This window comes from Alosa alosa, chromosome 1 (assembly GCF_017589495.1).
Source record: "Alosa alosa isolate M-15738 ecotype Scorff River chromosome 1, AALO_Geno_1.1, whole genome shotgun sequence".
Taxonomy (NCBI): Eukaryota; Metazoa; Chordata; class Actinopteri; order Clupeiformes; family Clupeidae; genus Alosa; species Alosa alosa.
In genome coordinates, this window is record NC_063189.1 from 11,037,644 (window position 1) to 11,060,716 (window position 23,073).

The following is a 23,073-nucleotide window of genomic DNA, read 5'->3' on the forward strand; positions in this document are numbered from 1 at the left end:
ATGTAAATTAATTAAATGTTGTTTGAGGCCTCATCTGTGATTCTGTGATTTTGCTATCTTTCAGCAATGGAGTATGTGTATTTGGTGAAACTGATTGGTTATTGATCTTATCTCTAATTGTTTGACATACAATCATAATACCGACATACAATCATACTGTTAAAAATAAGAAAATAACTGTTTTGTGAACTTTATTCAACATAGCCAGTGATTTAGGCAAAATGTATGGTGTTAATTATAGTGAAATATACAAATTCACAAAAAACAGGTAAAAAAAAAAAATGGAGACATCATTTTTCTCCATGTTCAATGACCTCTAAAGACAGTCAACCACTCCCCAAAAATTAACATTTCAATCCCACAGAAACCACATAGGCCCCCTGACTATATTGTGAATAATATTAAATGTTTTTGTCCCCAAAAATGTTGTCATTGGTGTTACTCTACACTAAACACTTTTATTTTGAAATAATGCACAGACTCTTGCACAGACTCACAGAAGTTTCTTTTGGGTCAATAGGTCAGTTGAAGAAGCAAAGTCATTGGTGTTATTTTCCTGATGGGTAGCCTTATTAGAAAATGATGTATTAATGAATAATTAAATAAACTAAGATCTCATTTTTGTGGATTCATACATTTTACAAGTTAATTAATGCTATTAAACAAGTTTTGGTTATGTGTAAAGAAATACATTTTTCCCAATACTTTATTTTCCATCTTTTTTGTAATGGCTACATATTGGGACTTCTTAAAGGCATCCTTCCTCATCCTCATCTTGCTTGGAGTGCCTAGATTCCTCTTTATCGTGAAACATGCTGATCTTTGTTCTTATTTTAATTGTTTTATTTAAATGTATAGCTTGATGATTTGCTGGTACCTCAGACTAGCCTATATCTTTCAGAATTTTCACAACAGTAATAACTGCTTCATACTTGTGCTCCACCAGTTTATTTTCAGTTGGAAAATATATCATACAGTGACAAAATATATGGTGGAGCAAAATATGTTGCATCCCATCACTCAAAGCTGAGAAATGCTACCAAGTCAAAAAAGTAACATTCTGTTGTATTGGAAACAAAATGTTTAATCCCAACACATGAACATTCAATTATAAATAAATACATGCATTCTAAAATTTTGTGTTGACATAAAAATGTAAAAGTATGTGGTCTTTATAAAATAATAATAATAATAATAATAATAATAATGATTTTGGGATGACAAAGAAAATAATTGCAGGTGAATGTCACACCTTCTAGCTTCATTTGCAATTACAAAAAAGCCAATGAACCGGTGTTAGAGAGGAATAATAACTGCAAAATTAGGCAAAGCCAACATTACATCAAAAACATCAAAACTTCATTTTAATAAAAAAAAAAAAAAACTAAGCTACAAATAAAACATTAAGAACTGACTCATAGGTCTGGTCCACTTTTGATAAACAATGCCATTTGCTGTAGTATGTAGGAAATGGTTGCTCAAGAGGTGCAACTCGACATGAACATTGAAAGAAAACCTCATCACCCATCATTCATTATTTAACTACAAAGTGCACTGAAATGAGAAAGATGTTTAAAAACAGTAACAGAAAAGACCAGCAGTTAGACGTATAAATATGACCACTTCATCTTAAATCTCCTACGAAAGTTAGCTGGTGGCATAGCTATCATCACTAATCATTAAAAGAACGAAAGAATATGCAAGTCTGTCTGGCCGACACTTGATTGTTTTGACTTTTCTTCAAGTGTAAAACAAAGCTGTACAAATAATATGTAGTTCCCAGCCATTTGATCAAACTCACATTCTTACAGCAGAACAATAGAAGTTCAAACTGTCAGTTATCCATTAATCCACTGGTTAAATACTGTGGCATAGATGATGAATGCACAATGCAATAGACTTGTACTAGAAATGTGCATGTGCCTCAACCATGCAGTTAAGGACAGATGCTATGAAACGCTCCAAATCCTTACATAGAGGTCCGACGGTGCTAAATGAATTTGGCAAGTGGCTCAGACTGATCTCGATTTGTAGAACGGTCTACAAACTAAAATACCAGGGTGGTTCTTATGAAAATGTAGTAGTGCGTCAAACAGCTGAATTGACAGCGCACATACTCACACAAGGACTGACTTCAGTCCTATTTTGCCAAAGGAAAGAAGAGGAAAGAAAAGTTGAGTTCACAGGCAAAGTCTAAAGAGAAAAAAAGAGCTACATCAGCTAGAGGTCCTACAGGGGCTGGGGTCCAACAGCAGAGCAGAGGAGAATTTCACAAAACAGACCAGCTTGTGCAATGTGCAGGTCAACCCCACTTCATCTACTCAGTTGTCAACAGGCACTGTTGTAGGGAAATGCAAGTGACCTGCTGTTGTCAAAAAGGCTATTTTTTTTTTTGTTTGTTTCACAATGCATGCATTTGTTAGGCTATGCATTTGGTTTTCCCAACAGGAAAGTATGGTGAGAGAAATGTCTTTTGGGAAGCAGCCGATAGACATGCTGAATCTGTTTTGTGAAATCCTCCCCAGGGGAGTGACAGTGGTGATCCAGATTGTTGACTGTGGCTCAGTGGGTTTAGCATCTACGGTGGGCAGAAGTCAGCGAAGTACGGGTGCTGCAAGGCCTCTTCGGCTGAAATTCGCTGAACTGGGTTGCACTTTAACAGATTCTGCACAAGAGAAACAGGTGTCCAAATGACTAAGCGTCTAATGATGGCCTAGGAGGTATGCAATTACGTAATACTATTACATTTTTAATACCAAATCCCCTAATATTATTGTGTAATGCTGAAAAGGTTTAAGACCTTAAATTATTATTGTTTACTTAAACATATACGAATTATGTGACTATCTGCACAACTTCATGCCAGTGGCCATCCACAGGGTTGTCCATAGCCATCTGATTTAAAGAAAATCAACCCCAGACATCAGAAAGGTCTATACAACAAAAACCTATTCTGAGACAAATTCATTTACATTAGGGATATTGTACAGGGCATTGGTATCCTACATTGAGAGGGTAATTTGACAATGTTACAGAATCTCAACCACAAGGATGTTCTGGTAATCACAAATATGCGCTTGGTGGTAATACATAGCAATCATTCAAACCCCACATCTCAGCTGTTGTAGCAACAGAACCTTTGTAGGTTCGCTAAATGTCTAACAGCATAGCACATACTATAGGGATTATACATCTAGACAAAATTTAAATGGGAAACATCCCAGAGGAAATACCTTAATAGCACCTTGATATTATTTGAACATACCTGAAGTAGGTCTCGTCCAGTGCTACTTAGTTTAGGGACAACATTCACCAAGGATGTAGTAGCAGGGTACATGGGATACGGCTGTTGAGATAAGCAGCATTAACACACCTTCAGGGCTATGTGTGTAGAATATTAGAGTTATTCCACTCTAGATTGTTCATGAAAACTTGAAGGAAAACTCCCAGAAAGCAACCATCATAAATACTTGCACAGCATAGTGGAGAAGTAGTGTGCTATACCTTATAGTCTGGTAGTTTGGTCATTGTCTGCCACTGTTCCTCTGTTGGTGTCCCTAGCAACGTGCAAAGTCATTAAAGAAAACTTCATGTGCTCACTGATATCATACGGCCCCCAAATCTGATATAAGCCCCTGCCGTAGCAGGGACAAGTGGTGTTAGAGAGGATGCAGATGGAGTCTGCTTACAGGGAGTGAAAATGCAAACCAACACCATCTGGTGGTTATGCTAACAACATTCTCAATCCACGCATACTGTATATATGTAGGAGGAGAGTGTATACTCATATCAATTGATTCATGAACACTGTACGCTTCCTCGTGCAACTGGACCAGAAAATAGAATAGAACACTGGCCTATCCAAGATGTGAAAAATAGTTCATAATCTATTTTGGGAAAGTAGTACTGCATATTCTATTCCTGAATTTAGCTATCAATTATCGACTGCGTAGCACAATGGAGAAGCCGTTACACTGCCAAGCACGAGTCTAATTATTTAATCTCTACTGTCTACATAACGGCACAGAATACCATACCCTGCACTTGGTATTTAATGCTTCTTTGCACTTCTGGTTGGATGTCAACTGCATTTCATTGGCTCTGTACCTGTACTCTGCTAAATGACAATAAATTGACAATATATTGAATCTAATCTAATCTAATCTAATATTACGATGTTTGAGGCACCAATGGTATTACCAGTTTTAATGAAAATGGTACCATATCTGAATCAGACATTTGTTTTTACACTACTCACAAAAGGTTAGAGATATCTGGCTTTTGGGTGAAATGTAATGTTTCAGTACAGAAAGTACTGAAATATTGAACTGTTGGACATGCACATTAAAAAAAGTTTAGAGAAGGTCACTTTAAGTTCACCTGTAAAGGTTATAGTGGATTTTAGGTTCATCCTGACATTTCACCCGAAAGCCAAATATCCCTGACTTTATGTGAGTAGTGTATGTCTGTGGAAGACCATAGAGGCTTCTAAATCTCAGCACAGAACCTGCACAGCAGTCTGTGCCGTTATACAACTACTGGGTGATCCAATTCACCTTTAGTGCAGCTTTTCAAGGCAAACAGCAGGGGAGATCTGAAGGCTCTCCAAACATAATAAAGGATATCTGAAGATCCTCTTCAACTGGTCATCAACGTCATTACCAGGAAATAGGGGCCTTCCAGCATTAGCCAACTCTGAAATGCACAGCACACACCAGGCATAACATCATAAGCCTTAGAGATATGTTTATGCTTGTGAACAAAACCCATTAAATGTTTCATTTCATATCCTGTTGTTGAAGCCTATCCATCTTAATTTCTCACCTGCAAATATGCATCCGGCTGACCACATGTCAATAGAGGTAGAGTAAAGCTTAGCACCGAACAGCACATCTGGGGGTCTGTACCATAACGTCACCACCTGGAAAAGGGCACAATTTAACATTCTGAATGAACCTTGAAAAGGCAGCTTTTAGGCCAAGAAGGTTTAAGCCAGATTCATCTGTTCATTCGGAGTCTGCACTGCAGAGGGCACATAAGGTTTACTGGAGTTTGAATGTGAGATTACATTTAATAATTCTGTCTTATAGTTCACTGGATAATAACCATTGAAAAAGAATATCCCCTTATAACAGTATGAAGGGCTCAATCTCTGTCCAAGTAGCACAGAGGGGACTAAGGTTTTATTAAATCCATAAACATAAATTTCACTAATTCAATTCAGTGGATCAAACATCTACCTTAAAGGAGAATTCCGGTGTGATATTGACCTAAAGTGTGTTGAAACATGATACCGGGTGTGAACGTATGTCTCATAGCTCATCTCGGCTTGTCCCCTGCACTCAGAAATCTGGCGCTAGTTAGCCGATGCTACAAACAGTTTTTCGATGGGGGTGCCTTGGGCATCGGCCTAGCAATGCAAATAAATCACTGTTTTACAACATTTACGAGGCTTAAAGTAGCTCCATACTTCATTGGTAGACTTCCGAGTGCCTTGACATTTAAAACGAGACACTGAGAACTTTGAAAAAGCACTGGTAGTTTACTTACAAGACGATTTATACAGACAGTATCTATACGGAGTCTAGCGTTTGCAGCCATCTTGAATTTAGTCACGATAAGTCGAGCGACGAGTACGAATGAACAGGTATGATAAGGGATCAGATTCCAAAAATAATTCCGTGGAAATGCATGAATTCCAGTTGCTAGAAATTGGAATCCATGCATTTCCACAGAATTATTTTTGCACTAAAAAGGAGGCCTGTAAATGACTTACTTCTGCAGAATAACAACGTACTGGAATCCCAAAGGCTCGGGCCAAGCCAAAGTCTGCTAACTTCAGCTCTCCATTCTAAGAAGCAAAATTAAATAATAACACATTGTGAAATGTGATAGGAGTGAATACACGCAAACAAGGAAATACATAAGCATTCTAAAGGTAAAGACATTAACCTAAATGCCCCCATAATGCATTCAGCAAACCATTACACCGAATATAGGCATAATTGTGGAAAACAAGACATAGTCAGAAGAAATTCTGGGTGATGTACAATTTCAAGAGTGTCTACACTAGTAAAAGTTAGAGTTCAAATTTGCAGGGTGCAATTCCACCTCCAGTAATTACGGTGAACATTAATAGCCAACAACCTACTTTATTGTTGCTTTTGTTTTTGCTCTACTTTAAGTATGGGACACAGCTTAAACACTTATTCATAAAAAAAATAGCTTTTGCAACTGCTGGTGTTTTCATACTACATTATCACAGAAGAGGCCTTGTTGAATGACTTCTAAACGCATTGCTCAAAAGCCTTTAGAAAACTCAAAGGTCAGCTCAACACTCAAACTTACCCTGTTAATGAGCAAATTCTGTGGCTTGAGGTCTCTGTGGAGCACATTCCGACTGTGGCAGAAGGCTAGCCCCTTTAGTAACTGGTACATGAATGACTGTGGAGGAATCAAAACAATATATGAACCAATCTGAAATAATACTATTCTCCTATAATAACCAAAAACCAATAAAACATTAGAACAGCGTTGTCTGAACAATTTACAGTAAGTGTCTATTCTTGTGTCATAGGTATTAGCACATTTTATCAAGTTCCTTAACACTTTGAGTGCCAAAAACGCAATATTGCGTTTTTTGTTCCCATGCGTTGAGTGCCAAAAACGCAATATTGCGTTTTTAGCTTCTTTTTTTTAAATTACAAAAATAGACACTCTAACACACCTTATGTGCTATTTTGGGAACTCTATGATGAATAGAACTGAAATAGATGACGATCGAAATCTCATGAAAACGCACGATCTGGCCATTTTATCATAACTCGGCTTTTGATGGTTGCTGCTTTGGGTCGAATCAGTGACGCATGCATGTCAGGTCAAAACCAGGCCATTTATTTTCGTGGGTTTATCACTAGGTGGCAGTCTCGCCAGGTCTCGCTAGGTCACTTCCCGAAAAACTTTACAGGCAACACTTCTCAGGCGCTAAAGGGGAAAATGAAAACGTTCGCCAGACAACGCTGGAGGAGTCCACCTTTCTACTAAGACAACATGACTCTGATCATCAACCAAGAGGAGGAGGAATTATGGAGCCCGACAGCAGTAGAAACGTGGTTTTGTGAACAGAAAAACTATATTTATCTTACATTTCTGGGTCAAAGGACTTGTGTAAGTGTCAGAAGAGTGACAGGCTCAAACAGTGCATATTTCATAAAATACGCTATATCTTTATTTATCTATATTTTATATATAATATATATATATATAAAAACAGGGATTTTGATGAAAACTAGCCACTGTTTAGCTTGGGATTTCTCAGGAAAAGAGGCATGTAGAAATAAACAGTTTGTACCCACTGAGAACTTAAAGTCTCACCTTTCAAACAAACCATAGTATGCGTCCATAGGTATAACATAAAATACGCTGTGGCTCTACAAAAATCGTCAACTATGATCTAGATTGCTGGCACTCCGGGCCAAAGCTTTCGAAACAGCGCGGCATTCAAAGTGTTAAGGAATCATTCCAGATCATTCAGATGAATATGAGTGTAACGTATATTAGGTTATCTTATGGAGCCCACACACCTTTACAATCTCTGGATCCAAGTCACCATTGCAGCTATCAAAATACTTCTTTAAGTCCTAAGAGGACGAGAATGAGGCAACAGTTTAAACATTTCATAAATATTGTGAAAACACGGTTGTCAAGCACTATAATGTAGTTGTTCCCATTTCAGTGGCCAGACTGCAACATATAGTGCACAACTTCTCATTTATAGGTGTGTGTAAGTGTTTCTGAAGCTTAAAAAATTGCTCACAACATGGCTGGCTGAAAATAAATGTAAAAAAAAAAGAATAGATTAATGTCATGTATTAGTTGGTCATGTATGTTCCTCACCTGATCGCAGTACTCAAAGACTAAAGTTAACTTCTTATCACTGTGAAGGACGTCATGCAACCTTAGAATGCAAAACAAATCATTTTACATTTTCTGTTCAACAGTCTTATACATACATCATTATTCTAGTCATATTACACTACTCGTACCTGACTATGTTTTTATGCTTCAGTTCTTTCAGCAGACATATTTCTCGCAACGCAGAGCTCGGGACACCCTGCAGAAAAGTATTTCAGATGTGCGTGTTGAGTTATTTGTCATTTGTAATGTTGTTTAAAATAACTGGCGTGTTGAAAACAATGTATGGCCTACCTCATCATCATCATCCAGCCTGACTCTTTTAAGGGCCACGATCTCATGAGTCTCACGGTTCTTTGCCTTAAAGACCGTTCCATATGTGCCTATGAAAAAGAGAAACACTTAACATTGGTCAGCAGTATGCCATATAGGTGTCCAGTTCAGCTGTTCCCCAGTAGCCTACAGTAACTTTAGGGAGACTAGGGGGAGATGTCCAAGAAAACAGATCTGACCACCCAAGGTCTACACCAGGGGTGGGCAAACTTTTTGACTCAAGGGCCACATTGGGTTTTTGAAAATTGGCCGGCGGGCTGCACAACAAACCCCAACCCCACACACACATAAAAAAATATATTTTTTATAGCCTATAATTCAGTATGAAAAGTATTTCTTTTAAAATATTAATTGCTTAAAAATACTGCTAATTTTATGCTGTTTAACAAATGTATAAATTGTGCACTGTCGCTTTAAGACAGTCGCTTTAATTCACGTTTATTTCTCAATGATCTTCTGCCTGCTCCGCTATGGCTAGTGCTGTACCTACGGCTGGGCCCTCTCACAGTTTTTAAATGGTCAGTAGTGGGAACTACTGTTGCCTTCATGATTTCCTTTTAAAAGTTTCTTATAAGAAGGAGATGTCAATTATCAACAATGACAAGCCATCTGGAACCTGCGGCTCTCTCCCTCTCGTGAGTGCAGACGCGTTCCCAATTAAATGGATCGCATAATGTTCACATTAGATCTGCTGCAAAGGAGATAACTAAGAGTTAACTTAGTTTAACATGATGTTATCTCTATTTAACATGATGTTTTGACATTGTAAACATTCTCTAAGGAGAGTGAAAAGCAGTTTGCAGTAAAGCTAACCAACGTCGTCTCTATCGCAGGAAAAAAATAACGAGCAGCCTGATAACCAAATGAAATGCTCGGCGGGCCGGATAAAAGTGCTTGGCGGGCCGGAGTCGGCCCGCGGGCCGCAGTTTGCCCACCCCTGGTCTACACAGTTAAAGACAGTTCCAATCACCTAAGCAGTGAAGTTCTACTATTTTGTTGTTGTGCTGTGTATGCATCAATACATCGCCACCGCCATTGTAACCTGTCAGGCACCCCAGCTGGAAATGAGTTACCCAGCATGCACGTTAAAAAGCTTATCTATGCTTACCAACATTTTAATGTAGCTTTAAACACTGCACTTATTATGACCATCGGTAACAAATGTTTTATGGTATGTTCGTCTCAAAGGCCACATCAGCCTAGCCAATACCCACTCATTTGTTATTTGCAAACCCCTCCCCATACACAGGTAAAAAATGAAAATGCAATATTATATCGCCCCTATTCTCAGTTGAGATGTTCTGAGCGGCGGTCTTTTTTTTGTCCCGCTATGCAGTACATCTAGTTTCACTATGCCTACTTTTTGAATGTGCCCCTACACTTTTAAGCTACCTTCTAATCTGTTAATGTTACCTTCTAAGCTGTTAACGTTACAACTTAGCTAATGATAATTAGCAAATGAGGTTAGCATACATAGACAACTAGAGCTCTTTTAGCCATCGTTGTCTGTCACCGTGCCTATAACCAAACGTACAGGCATTGTTTTTCATTACTTGGTAGTTAATTTGTCAGTCAACATCCTAACTAACCAGATACAATATAGAACCTAGCCACCTAACGTTGCTGTTGCTGCATCCGTAGTTCGATGCTGTTGTAGGTTTACAAAGAAATAACATTATTTATGCATGTTCGTGCTTTCAACAGACTCTACTGGGAAAATAACATATGTCGAATCACTTTATCACCGAGCAGCTAACCATTTTACAGTTTGTTTATTTACTTTGCTAAACATTTTTCTTACAAAGGCATAACGTTAGGTATTTTTGCATGTAAGTAGCCTATATGGCACCAAACCAAGTAGCTAACGTTAAGCTAACTGCTCGAATATGATGCATTATCTTCTGTGGTAACGTTACGTGATAAGTTATTGCCATATAACCAAATCAGTTAGCTAGCGTAACATTAATTCACCTACAATAGCTAATCTTAACGTGAGTTTTATAAATTCTGTTAAAAGGGTTTGGGCTACAATAGTATCAGTGTTAGCAGGCCACTGCTAAGGTATCACATGCTATGAGGCTAACGTTAGCTGAAAAGCTTGATATCAATAAAAACCCAACCATGAAGAAAGATAGTGAATTGAAAAGTATTTTACCCTCTCCGATTTTCTCAAGCTTCTCATACTTCTGCATGGTTTGTACAGGAAGCCAGCCTAAAATAGCTGGGGCAATTCTCAATCCCAAATGTTGGGAGTGGAATTTAGAAGCAACGTCAACTGAGCTTGGGATCTGTGGTCATCTACCGGCTAAATGACAAATTGCAGGCGGTGCAAGCACCGCTAGGTTTCCCTCTGGTTAAACCTATGGGTTGAACTAGCCAGCCACTTACCAAATAATTTGTCACATGAAATTAACCAAATATTTTGTTTCTCCCATTTACTTAAGTGTAGTAGACTGCCTCGTGGTCTTAACATAGAGTCAATTTAATATATAGTTTTTAAGATCCTTCATCCAAGTGCTGTTCATCCTATGTGCGATTACATAGACATGAATTCACAGACTGCGACATTTCCAGGTAAGTTTATTCATTTTATTGGTATATTATTTGACGGTAGCAACCTATTAAAATTCCCATCCTTATGCTGGCATTATATGATGTGTTATATGTTGTGTATAAAATGTATAAGTGCTAAATACACGTCACGTTTAAAATCAGTAAACATAATCTTATAAATAAATACATCTGTTTGATGCTTTCACCTGAGATGAAGAAACTCCTCATTTACATATTGTATGTTCTACTATCTGTCCAGTAAAATGGTCAGCAGGTTCATTTCTTTTCCTCAGACCTCTGCCTACGAATCAGATCAGCATACAGTCCTCCCTTGCTAAGCAACTCCAAGTGTGAGCCAGCCTGCAAAGAAAGAGGGAGAATGACATCCAGTGGTCAATCACATGCTTACACAAAGTCAACGATGTTTAGTTATTTTTCTAAATATATTCTACCTGTTCATGAATAGCACTAGGGTCAGGCTTAAATGTAAATGTAGATGTAAATATTATTTGCATTGGTTGGGCTACTCTTCATTGATACATACATAATGTGATTATAAATGCCAGACACCCACTCTGTTCCAGATATAATCCAAAAACTTTTCATACTGAAATGTTGGTAAATTGTGTTAATATTTTTGAAAATTAATTATAGTGAATGTCACTCATCTCTCACGGCAACAGCTTTTTGTACTATCTACACATACTAGTACATGTAAATGTAAATCTTTACATGTAAAATATAAATCAGGTTTCTAGGCCAAGAATACTTGCGTATACAAGGAATTTGGTCTCGGCATTTATCACATCCGTGAATTAGTGAACACACAGAGCACACAGTGAACACACAGGTGAAGCACACACTAACCCGGAGCAGTGAGCTGCCTTGCTACAGCGGCCCTCGTGGAGCAGTGAGGGGTTAGGTGCCTTGCTCAAGGGCACTCAGCCGTTCCCACTGGTCGGGGATCTAACTGGCAACCCTTCGGTTCCAAGCCCGAAGCCCTAACCAGTAGGCCACGACTGCCCTCCCATACATATGTGTATCAGTAATAAAAGAAGTGGGTTTGGTCACATTGATTCATAAAATATATATATATGTCCTTGTAATGGTGGCTAGGGTTAGGGTGACTTGAGAAAAATTAGATTAGCAATGCAAACTCCACCAGAACCACTGGTCTGAGCCAAACTGTCTGAAAGACGGATTTGTGTTGCTTTCCTTACCTCCACGATATGGCCATTGTTCATGACGCAGATCAGGTCAGCCCCTTTGATGGTGCTAAGCCGGTGGGCGATGATGAGGACGGTGCGGCCGGTCGTGGCCCGATCCAGGGCCTCCTGGACCACTCTCTCCGACTCGGCATCCAGGGCACTGGTAGCCTCGTCCAGGACGAGGATTCTGGGGTTCTTGATCAGGGCGCGGGCGATGGCAATGCGCTGCTTCTGACCTCCTGAGAGCGTCACCCCACGTTCACCTGCGACAAGTTGGACAGCTGGGCATCAGTATATTATCAACACATCTGTTACACTTTAAGGGCACATTCTGCAGCATTCAACTCAGGGTCGGCGCCAGAGAGCAATGGGGGGCAATGAGCAATTGGCATATAATAAAGAGCATCCTTCAAGCCTTTTGGTAACTGAAACAATATGAGTATGGGGAAAATAGTGCAAGAACATAGCGTCATAGCCTATAGCGTTTAATAGACTAGCACACAGCATTTAAACTGTTTACACTGCGGGTGTCCCACACCCAACATTCTAAATCAATTGTATGCACCATAGCATAGTAATATTATACACCATTTAAAAGCTTAAACTCTTGGGAATCCATATATTACAACATTTTTCATGTATAGTGCTTTACATTACATTACTATGTCTCAATTAAATTTGATCAAAAATGCCCCCCTCCGTCTTTGGTGCAGATGCAGCATATTGGGTATTGAAATATTCACAAAAATCCCTAGAAATTGATCATTTATGTTGTTTTATCCAATATTAGTTGTGCAGATGTATAGTCCATCTTATACACACCCATTGAACCAACAAAGAAAATGCAAAAATAGAGACTTTTGTGTAATCATTCCATATTTTGTGTAGTCATTCTATATCAGAACCCCTGACATACATTCCAAACAGTCTACAAGAAACCTCAAAGTGTTACCTTTCATTTGAGACCATGATTATGCTTCTACACCAAGAGGTTGCCACACAGTAAGCATTTTATTGTCAGTATGCATCTTAGGTAGCCAAAAGTCCTGTGGGAAATTTTCATAGGGAATTTTACAAGACGCATGAGGATATCTTGGCAAATAATAATAAAGTACTCATATTTCATTCTATATTGATCTACTTTGAGATACAGATTCACAAGACCTGGTAGTGGGCCTCAGTTGTGTTTCCAAGACAAAATAAATGACCAAGAGAGCAGAATGTGGTCATTTCCAGAGATGTACAAAACCGCCTAAAAAGAAAATCATCATTCTACCCTTTGCCACTCTCTGACAGTTCATCACACAGTCAATCTATTGGTACCAAAATAATCTACTAGGCCTCTGCTTTCAAAAGAGGTCAAGCACTTGAATATAAGTCAAAGTACGTGGAAACAGGGCTATTGTTAGTAGGCAGTGTGCAATTTCGAGCAAAAACTCAAAATAGGGGGGGTAAGTGTAAAGATAGAATAGCATTGCATAAGCTACAATACAAGTAAATAGGCTATAACAGGCTCACCACTAGCAGGCCTAAGCCGAGTGCAAAATCTCATCATCACTGTGTCTCCATTCATTTCGAGTTATTTACAGTTTCTGCAATTTAGATCAACAGCTCATGCATGCAGCTGGGGTGCTTGGGTCGTCCTGCGGCCAGAAACGCGAACAACCTTCTATTTTCCATTCTCTTCCCAGATCTATCTTGAGTAAATGTATTGGTGGCACTCGCTGCAACGGTGTCCAAGTGTGCAGAATCCCTCTTCATTGCACAGGTTGCGCACACAATCAACAGTAACATAGTTGACAAATGACACGTGTCAGTCCGTGTCATGTTTCATTTTGAGTAGGCTAAGTGTTCAACATCAGTGTTCAATATGGATTTAATTTCAATCATAGCCGTAATAATATTTCGATAGGTTACAATTTTTATATCAAGGAGAGAACTCAGTTGGGGGGGCACACTGGCCCCCTAAGGCCCGCCCTTGATGTTGACGCAACTACTGCCCATTATAAAGCACATATGCAGCATATGACTACTGCCCATTACACATCAGAGAGGATCACCAAATGAGTGTAGTTTGTATGCATTAAGTGTTTTAACTTACCAACAACAGTGTTGTACCCATCGGGGAAGCCAGTGATGAAGCCATGAGCATTTGCTTGTTTGGCTGCAGTGATGACCTCGGCATCAGAAGCCTCAGGTTTCCCGAACCGGATATTCTCCATTACAGATGCGCCAAAGAGCACCGGCTCCTGTCCATATAACAGGAATGTTTACGTTCACTGAAATCTTGTATTATGCAAGTCTGTGGTTCTTAAACTTTTTGTCTGGCGACCCCCCCAAAAAACATGGGCCAAGTTTCACGACCCTCTTCTCTCTAATCAGCGGAATTTGGTTTCAAAATGTTCTTCTCTCATAGGTAGACTATGTCAACATCAAAGGCATTATGTCAATGGCAACCTTTGACTAAAAACCTTTAGAAAAAGGTCCTTAATCCAGACTGCAAATCATTTCGCGACACCTCCAATATTTTTGGCGACGCCCAGTTTAAGAACCACTGATGTAAGTAGAGTTATAGTGGAAAAGTGAACAATTTGACTGCTTTTATCTCCAGTATAACTCTCAGTATAACTCTCCAGTATAACTCTCAAGTTAAAGAAAACCCCAAAAAACAATAGAGTCACATAATAGCATCATGCTGATGGTACAATACAATTCTTGGCATATCTGTTAGTTTTCATGGACAAGGGCAAGCAAGCAATTACATAATAAGGATATCAACGTTAAGCAAGACAAAATGAAACAGCACAGACCTGGTTGATAAATCCAATAACTTTGCCTCTGAGCCAGGAGGGGTCCAGAGTTTTGATATCTAGACCATCTAGCATGATCACTCCACTTGCTGGGTCATAGAAGCGCTCCAGCAAAGCAGCAACTGTAGACTTACCTACAGACATTTGGATAGTAATGTATATTAGCGTTAGCAAGCACATGCACTATTATTTTTATTCAAACAAACACTGTCAAATAAATAAATACACACCTCCACCAGACTCTCCAACAATTGCAACAGTTTTAGAAGGAGGTAGAGTTAAATTCAGGTTCTTCAAGATGTGGTGAGCAGGTCTTGTAGGATAACTGAAAAAAAAAAAAAAAAAAACAGTTACCCCATTATCAAAAATCACTACGGAGCCCCGGATATGTCATGGGGAAAAAAAATAAAAATAATAATAAGTTGTGGCCACGAAATAGCAATTCGTTCCCACAAAGTACTAATTTGTGGCCACGAAATATTAATTCGTTCCCACGAAATAGGTAATTTGTGGCCACGAAATATTAATTCGTTCCCACAAAATAGTAATTTGTGGCCACGAAATAGGTAGGCCTATAGGCTGTGCACTGGACAGCTGGATGAGCAAATTAAGCGCAACTCCTCAAACAGGAACAGTCGCTGTCACACAATGGACAGGGATAGTATGATAGAGTGCTATTTTAGGCTGGGAATGAAATACAAAGACATTTAAAAAAGCCTGGCATTGGAGGGATTCATTATTAGCGAGAGGCATCTCCACAGACTATGAAGAGCCAGGTCACTGCACCGGCGTAGGTACGACTTGAACGTGTCTCTCTCGTTTGCGTTTTTTTATAGGGCGGCTGTGAACATTTCCATTAAAACATGCATCAGATAGCTGGAGGCTCCTCACTCTCACTTTTTCCCCATCCTCATCTCATCTCACGCCTTCTACCCACACACCCATCACTGTTCTATTTCTTTGTTATTATTTGCATACGCCGCGCGCTGATGAAATCATATCTCGGGCACTTCTATCTTTTGTAAAACGTCGTGTCGCAGAGGTGCGCTGACCCGAGGACCTGTGCCGAGATAGATGGACGGTCAGGAGCAACGCCGAGGCTGATGGAGAACCGGGACAAATGAAACACTTTTTAATGAAACGTAATTTACAAAGACATTGTAAAACACTGAAAGTTAATATTTTGTCACTAGCAACCTACATCTGTCCTCTGTCAAATACAGTTGCATTTACAGCTCTGAACAAAATCGTTTAAGAGTTATTTAAGGAGAAGTCGAACGTGCGTTATGTTTCATTCTTCCCTCCTGGCTGGGACGAATGAAACAGCATGGGGGACGAATGAAACATACAGCTTAAATTATGTAAACTTCCCACAACTTCAATATTTGACAACATACCATGAATGGTACTTCAAGTATGTGTTATTTTAGATAGATTGCTGCTGGGCTATAAGTCTTGGTTCATGTCTGTTAACAACTCATTGCCGTCATGGTGATGCGCGTATTTCGTGCTTATGGAAATAGCATGCACTATGCCATTAATATAGCTAGAATAATGCATGTTTCGAATTATATAATGTTTCTATAGTACAAAATGTTATTTCACTCTGTTTTTATGTGGTTAAAGCCACCACACATCCAAATAAGTGCCCTTCATGACCCACAGGCCGTCAGTCTCCAATCTTTCTAAAACTGCTTTTCCATGTCTCACCTGCATAAAATATAGTATAAACACAGATACGTGTGCATTGACTTAGAATAAATGGGGTTTACTGCCTGGTCGGGACAAATGAAATAGGTGTTTCAATTGTCCCCCCATAGACATTTAGCATTATAGGCTGTTTTGCATCCATTACAAACAAACATGCAATGTAAACGTCTGGGATTGGGGAGAGCACTAAATGCTCTACTGAATAAGCATGAAGTCAAACCTTTAAATGAAAAACACTCAAATAATCAAAAAAAATAAACCGCTAATGAAGTAAACTTGTGACCATCAGAAATCGTTTATCACCTGTAACTCCGTGATAACAGGACGTAACAGGATGGCATTTGGCTGAGCAACGGAGGTTAATATGCTCTATGTTTTGTCCAAAAGCTACTACTGCAAACCAGAGAATTGAGAGCTGGTGGGGAGTGATGAGAAAAGACACGACAGGCTTCTACTGGCGCTCGATTTGCTCACCCAGCTGTCCAGTGCACGTTAGACTATACATATTTCGTGGCCACAAATTACTATTTTGTGGGAACGAATTAATATTTCGTGGCCACAAATTACCTATTTTGAGGCCACAAATTACCTATTTCGTGGGAACGAATTACTATTTCGTGGGAACGAATTACTATTTCGTGGGAATAAATTAATATTTCGTGGCCACAAATTAGTACTTTGTGGGAACGAATTGCTATTTTGTGGCCACAACTTATTATTTTGTGGGAACGAATTGCTATTTCGTGGCCACAACTTATTATTTTTTTTCCCCATGACATATCTGGGGCTCCGTAAATCACTGCAATTGTGTGTGATCTATTTGTGATCTATCAATGAACTTGCTAGAAGTTGATGTTCATGAAGTCCACTCTTCCAATGAGAGACTCAGTAGGAATGCGGCCTCCCCCAGTCAGGGGGATGGTAGGCTCCAGAGACATGTATTCAAACACACGGGCTCCGGCACTGACGCCTCTCACCATCTAAAAACAACCAGTGATATCCTTGTTGCCTTTTCGATTTCTATTGATTAAAGTACACAGAATATTGGAAGAACAGAAGCCTTAAGGAATGTATAATTTCTTACTCACCTGTCCAAACAAGATTGAAATACTGGCTAAAGACCTACAAAGAGAGGGACTGACATGTGAATTCTGTCCATTTTAAATCATGCTACACCAGTCTTAGGCCTTCAGAATCACTGAATCACTCATTTTGAGCACAATGGTGTTGTAAGCCCCCAACGTCGTCTTCCAGCCAGCGCTGCATGGAAGGAACTAGGGTTAGGGTTAGGTGACTTGAAGTCGATGGTCGCAGCGCTGCCTTGAAGTCGACGGTGGGGGCTTAAAACGCCATCAATCTGATTTTGAACATGACCAGAGTAACACAAGAGTGATTCACCTCTGCACAGTTTGGGAAGCCACCAGGAAAGACATCAAATCACCCGCAGACATCTCATCACCTGCCATCAAGGATCCACCAGCAAAAATGGTACCCAGAACAATGCCTGTAATGATGTTTGGAAAAAACAGAATGATTCGTAACATATATGATCAGTATGTCTGTTGTAATCAGTATTCAGTTTCTGTCTCCTGGATATTAGGTATATATAATATGTACCATAAACACATGCTTACAGTTCAAGACTACATTTGAAAGCCCTTGGAAAACAGCTATCCCAAATCCAAGTGCTTCATTCATTTCACAAGATTTGTCCACCTCAACTGAGTACAACCTGTAAGATACACAACAGTATTTCAGTTTAGCCTTTCCTAGAAATGGGATTTTATTTTTAAAAAAATAAATAAATTTGATAAAATATTCCCTTCTCAACAGGTATTGTTAATGGCCTTGGTAATGTGACATATCAAGACAGCTTTTGCTCTGCCAATCCCCCTATCAGCTAATTAGGATATAATCCAAAATTAATGGAAAAGGAGAATAGTGCAATTCTCACTGCAGCTCTCTGTCTTCCATTGCAAAGGCTCGCACTGTCCGCACGTTTCCCAGAGCCTCATCTGCCACCTCGGTAGCTTTTGAGACCTAAATGAGACACATCAAATTAGGAATTAAAGAGTTCAGACACTGCACAAGTGATACAGTTAAAGTACAATCATGTCTATGTCTGCCCTTTTCATACAACTCTTACTCAACTCTTATGACAGACGTTTATATTATGCAGCTTTATGCTGACATTTAAAGCAACTCAATGTAGTTCTTTTACCTTACAATAATAGCTTCAAACTTATTTTGATGACACACTGTCTTACAATAAAGAAAATGGAGTCTCTGACGTGGGCAATGTGCACCCAGAATGCCTGGTATAGCACTATGAAACATTGCTGTCGTGGGTAGGAGCATGACCCTTTACGTTGGTTTTAGATTAACTCGGTACCCTATATCCGATATCCTATAATATCACTTTAAATGTTCTTGACACTTTGCTAGTCAAAGTGAAAGGTGTGTCAGGAATAAAACCCAACCCTTTTCGATTTTCTAATCTTCGTGGCAGTCTGTCATTGCAGGTGAAGTTAAACTTTATTCATCGGACATAATTTGTTTCAGTTCAGCTGTTCTTTTGGTTACTAGTGTGCCCAGTCATTGTCCTTGTAGAACATGGGTCTGCCACAGCTGGCTCGCAAGATAGTAGCTTCCCCTGTTTCTGAGTAGTTCTCCAAAAAGGTCAAAGAAAATGTTGGTAATCCTGTTAAAATCTTCATCTAATCAAATTCTCAGACACACTGCCCCTTCTAATAGAACATTATTATTCATGTTGCTCCCTAGAAGTTTGGTTAGTCAGTTGTTTGGCAAGAGGTGATGTTAGCAGGGTACCAAGCTCACACTTGTCTATGGAAAATGACTGGGTCACTTAAAGTAAAAAAATATGTTCGTGAGGAATGGGAAATGTCTGGTTACTTAACGTCACATCGGTTCACAGATAAGAGTGAGGTTCCGACATTCAAGCATGCTCTCTTCCCCATGCTTGATGCAAGTAGGGAAATGTGGTGAGATGTCTCACTCTGCTATCAGAGAACCGAGGTTACTTTAAGTAACCAGACGTTCTCTTTCAAACATTCGTTTGGTATCTCACAATGGGAGACATGGGCCACTCCCGGATTACATACTCTTACACAAGCCTACAACAGACGAGGCAAGCTCAGTCTTGCAAAGTACTAATGGCCAAATACTGCATGAGCCAGTGAGGGAGCAATCACAAACTGATATTCCCCTGGACAGCGCCCAAGAATTAGCCATTCTTCTGGTGGAGTGTGCTCTGAGGCCCACTGGGGGAAGCAATCCCCTGGCTTCGTATGACAAAACCAATCGCTTCCATCATCCAGTGGGACAGACACTGAGATGAGATGGAAAGCCCTCGAAGTGAAGCAGCCCATGACACAAACAGGTGATTATTCTTTCAGAACGGCTTTGTTCTGTCCACGTATGCGTAAAGCACAGACAGGGCAAAGGCAGTGTAGCCTCGCCTCCTCTTCCGATGAGAAGGGAGGGTGAAAGGCATCCAGGTCCAAAGATGTACATCGATAAGATCCATCAATGACCTTCGGGACGAAAATGGGATTGGGAAGAGTAACAGATCGGAAACAGGTTAGGAAGCATGTAATTCTCCCACCCATTTAGCGGAAACAAGCGTGAATAAGAAAAAGTCTTGAATGAGAGTGGTTAGGACTCCAGACTCCTCTAGTGTCTCCAGAACCACTGACAGATCCCAAGAAGGAAAAAGATGTTTCATCACCGGGAGCAAACATCGGCACACTAGAGGGTTTGCTGACTGCCACTCTGTCAAACACAACGTTGATCTGATGCCTGAGCATGTGTTTACCTGCTCCTGTGCTTTTCTGGACAGACGTCGCAGGAAGGAGCCAATGATGGCCCCTGCGCCCACCAGACAGGGCAGGACCACCACAGTGAGGCCGGTCAGCTTGGGGGAGATTACGTACAACGACACAAAGCAGCCAACTGTCTGAGTGATGCTCCGTAAACCCTACAGGAACAAGATTGACAAGCACAGAGAAAAGGTCACCATTGGATTATTTGAGGTTCATTCATAGAGTTCACCTCCACAACACTGTCCAAGTAAACACAAGGCCTGCTTCCATTAGAGTCTGTGGCATCTGTATTACAGCTGACATTGAAAACCACATGGGCCAAACTGAGTAGCTGAGTTTAAAATGTGGATTAGCGTTTAGGATTAAGTGGAACCCTACATACCTGGGAGATAACAAGCTTGAAAGAAGACTTGAACTCTTGAATGTCCGCAGTCAAACGATTCACAATGTGGCCAGTTTTGTTAGCATCAAAGAAGGCCACATCTTGCCTGAAATTATACTGAATTTCCTTAACCTTCATGCTATCAGTCCTTAAAGGTGAAGTGCATACTTTTATTGTTGAAGGGTAAACATATATTTAGGCTCTTCCTAATTACCTTAGAACAGGTAGGCCATACAGTAAGTTATTTTTTTTAACATCTGCATTGGCCAAGCCCCTATAATCATTCATTTATCTTGCTGCAATCAGGAAAGGGGCTTATATATTTATAGAAACATGTCAGTGTTAATATGTTGTGACAGTTACCTGAGCAAGGATGCAAAGAGGGTTTTCCTCATGTCAGCAGCCACCCGCTCACCTACTTTAGACAGAAGGATGATGTAGCCACTGGTCAGGGCCCCCTGGAGGCCCAACAGTAGGACCGTTATTAGCATCAAAACAAATAGAGGCATCTCCATATTCACTGTTAAAGTAAACACTAATCCATCTAAGCACACAGTCATTGCAAATGTGTCAGTGTACGCCGTTTTTAAACTGTACTGAGTCAATGCCAGTACCTGGAGACAGTAGAGTGCAAGCAGCTTGAAGGCAGGGCCCCGTATATCTCTGATGTAATTGCCGGCATGTTCTCTCATGTGTCGGGCCACCACATTCACCAGACCGCCCAGCATCAAGGGGATCTGAATATTCAAGAGTGCAGCTGCAAAAGCAAGCTGTCAGCAAATTCATTATCAGTATATTTTCATTCATGAGTTTTCTTCTTGCCATTTCAATTAAACAAACTACATATCTTGCTAATATGACATGATGCAATAGTTGAGAATAACTTGGCTGATGGCCCACACAATATTGACAGCTAAATTCAGCTTTTACCTAAAAGCGGCTCTAAAGGAATGAATTGATGACTTTGCCTCTGATGTTTTGTTCTGTTATGCACTGATGTCATGAGCAGCACCGCTGTCCTTTCCTGACTTTCCAGATATAAGGCTTGTGGCTTTCAAACCTCGGTAGCCTACTATCTTCAGGTAATCTCATAAACTAATATGCTCCCAACAAATATAAAAACAGAGAGGAACTGGTTTTGCATTATCAAGTGTATAATATAGGCCACACGCAACACAATAGCTGATCTGATGAACTTACAATCACAGCCCCTATTAGGGCCAGGAACTGAGGCCGCACAAACTCCCAAAGAACAGCCCAATGGAACTCCGGAGCCTTCTCTTTGGCTTGTACATGCACATTATTGTTGATGTCCTCTTGGCAATATGCTACATTGATGAAAGCCCTTGCAGTGACAGATAGGGCGGCAGGTCCAATAAGTAACTTCAGAGAGACCCTTGAAGGTTTTGAGCTACGGGCAACAGAAAAAGACAGTGCTTTTCTGGCATGGCCAAACAGACGCATTATAGTACTGGACTGTCCATCACCATTGAAACTCTGCCTCTGCTGAAAACACCTGTAATTCAAAGAACAGACATTCAATTTAAGAAAAGGCTCGATGTTAGATCCGTCTGTACTGTCTATCTATGTATATATCTTAATATACTTGACTGTCTTGTTAGCTAATGCTGTTACGTGAACAGAAACGGTTATATTACCGTTTGCGTGTCCATATCTCTCGTGTCTTATTGATTTGCGAGTGAAAGGGTCGAGGAAATATCGGTGAATTGGTAGTTCTAGTAAACCGACTGCAACGTAATAAGGGAAACATTGTCATAAATATACAAAATAATTACAATCGCAACTCATTGAACAAATCGCCAAGTTTTATGTCACTTGAGGTTAACCGAATCACAGAAGGCTGCCATGTTTCCACAATCCCAGCATGCACTTCTTCGTAAAACCCTTTACCCAGTTGCTGTTGCCATAGTTACAAAGATCTGCTGCTGCAAGACCAAGCAGCTTTTGGCTCACGGGCTCTGGCTGCATGCAGATTGTTTTTTACTATTTCTTATCTATGAACTCTATTTGTTCAACTGCAGGATGAACAATGGAAACAATGTGTTTAACAGTAAATGCTGGGGTTAAACGTGTGCCCGACACTAGCCTAGAACGATTATTTTAATTTCACATAGATCTATTCCCAATACGATTAAATCGTAAACGGGTTCTGATTAAGTCAACATTATACTAGGTGCTTAGAAGCTACTTTGTATCTTTTGTGTAATTCAGACTATGTTCTAGACAGGCACTAATGTAATTCTAGATGACGAACAGGTCCACCAATCATATCTTGTGTAGTGTCAGCGAGGTGTCAGGAG

General features: G+C 39.9%; 2 protein-coding genes across 3 annotated transcripts; both read right to left on the reverse strand.

Moving 5' to 3' along the window:
• Positions 1-932: 932 nt before the first annotated feature.
• On the reverse strand, positions 933-11,089 carry cdk5 (cyclin-dependent kinase 5). 2 transcript variants are annotated; one of them, XM_048244148.1, is made up of 12 exons: positions 11,007-11,089; positions 8,209-8,297; positions 8,046-8,113; positions 7,897-7,957; positions 7,584-7,640; positions 6,349-6,444; positions 5,777-5,851; positions 4,825-4,921; positions 4,626-4,695; positions 3,505-3,565; positions 3,266-3,346; positions 933-2,665 (listed from the first exon to the last, which is right to left on the reverse strand). In XM_048244148.1, the coding sequence occupies exons 1-12, from the start codon at positions 11,026-11,028 to the stop codon at positions 2,579-2,581; spliced, it is 864 nt and encodes a 287-aa protein (XP_048100105.1). In that variant the 5' UTR covers positions 11,029-11,089; the 3' UTR covers positions 933-2,578. The 2 variants fall into 2 exon arrangements, with proteins under 2 accessions (XP_048100105.1, XP_048100096.1); XM_048244139.1 differs by lacking the exon at positions 11,007-11,089 and adding an exon at positions 10,403-10,570.
• abcb8 (ATP-binding cassette, sub-family B (MDR/TAP), member 8) lies at positions 10,811-22,630 on the reverse strand. Its single transcript, XM_048244128.1, has 16 exons — positions 22,411-22,630; positions 21,953-22,268; positions 21,367-21,522; positions 21,116-21,210; positions 20,753-20,858; positions 20,364-20,525; positions 18,483-18,568; positions 18,163-18,260; positions 17,927-18,032; positions 17,617-17,650; positions 17,372-17,508; positions 15,049-15,143; positions 14,819-14,952; positions 14,110-14,257; positions 12,021-12,271; positions 10,811-11,160 (listed from the first exon to the last, which is right to left on the reverse strand). The coding sequence occupies exons 1-16, from the start codon at positions 22,527-22,529 to the stop codon at positions 11,077-11,079; spliced, it is 2,127 nt and encodes a 708-aa protein (XP_048100085.1). The 5' UTR covers positions 22,530-22,630; the 3' UTR covers positions 10,811-11,076.
• Between the last annotated feature and the right edge of the window lie 443 nt (positions 22,631-23,073).

Coding starts and splice junctions, on each gene's coding strand:
- abcb8 (XM_048244128.1), bottom strand. CDS start 22,529: ATGACAATGTTTCCCTTATTACGTTGCAGTCGGTTTACTAGAACTACC. Junction 17,509..17,616: donor TTTCAATCTTGTTTGGACAG/GTGAGTAAGAAA, acceptor GGTTGTTTTTAG/ATGGTGAGAGGCGTCAGTGC. Junction 14,953..15,048: donor TGTTGGAGAGTCTGGTGGAG/GTGTGTATTTAT, acceptor AAATGTCTGTAG/GTAAGTCTACAGTTGCTGCT.
- cdk5 (XM_048244139.1), bottom strand. CDS start 10,439: ATGCAGAAGTATGAGAAGCTTGAGAAAATCGGAGAGG. Junction 6,445..7,583: donor TGGATCCAGAGATTGTAAAG/GTGTGTGGGCTC, acceptor ATTCCTCCACAG/TCATTCATGTACCAGTTACT. Junction 4,696..4,824: donor AGCCGGATGCATATTTGCAG/GTGAGAAATTAA, acceptor TGTGCATTTCAG/AGTTGGCTAATGCTGGAAGG.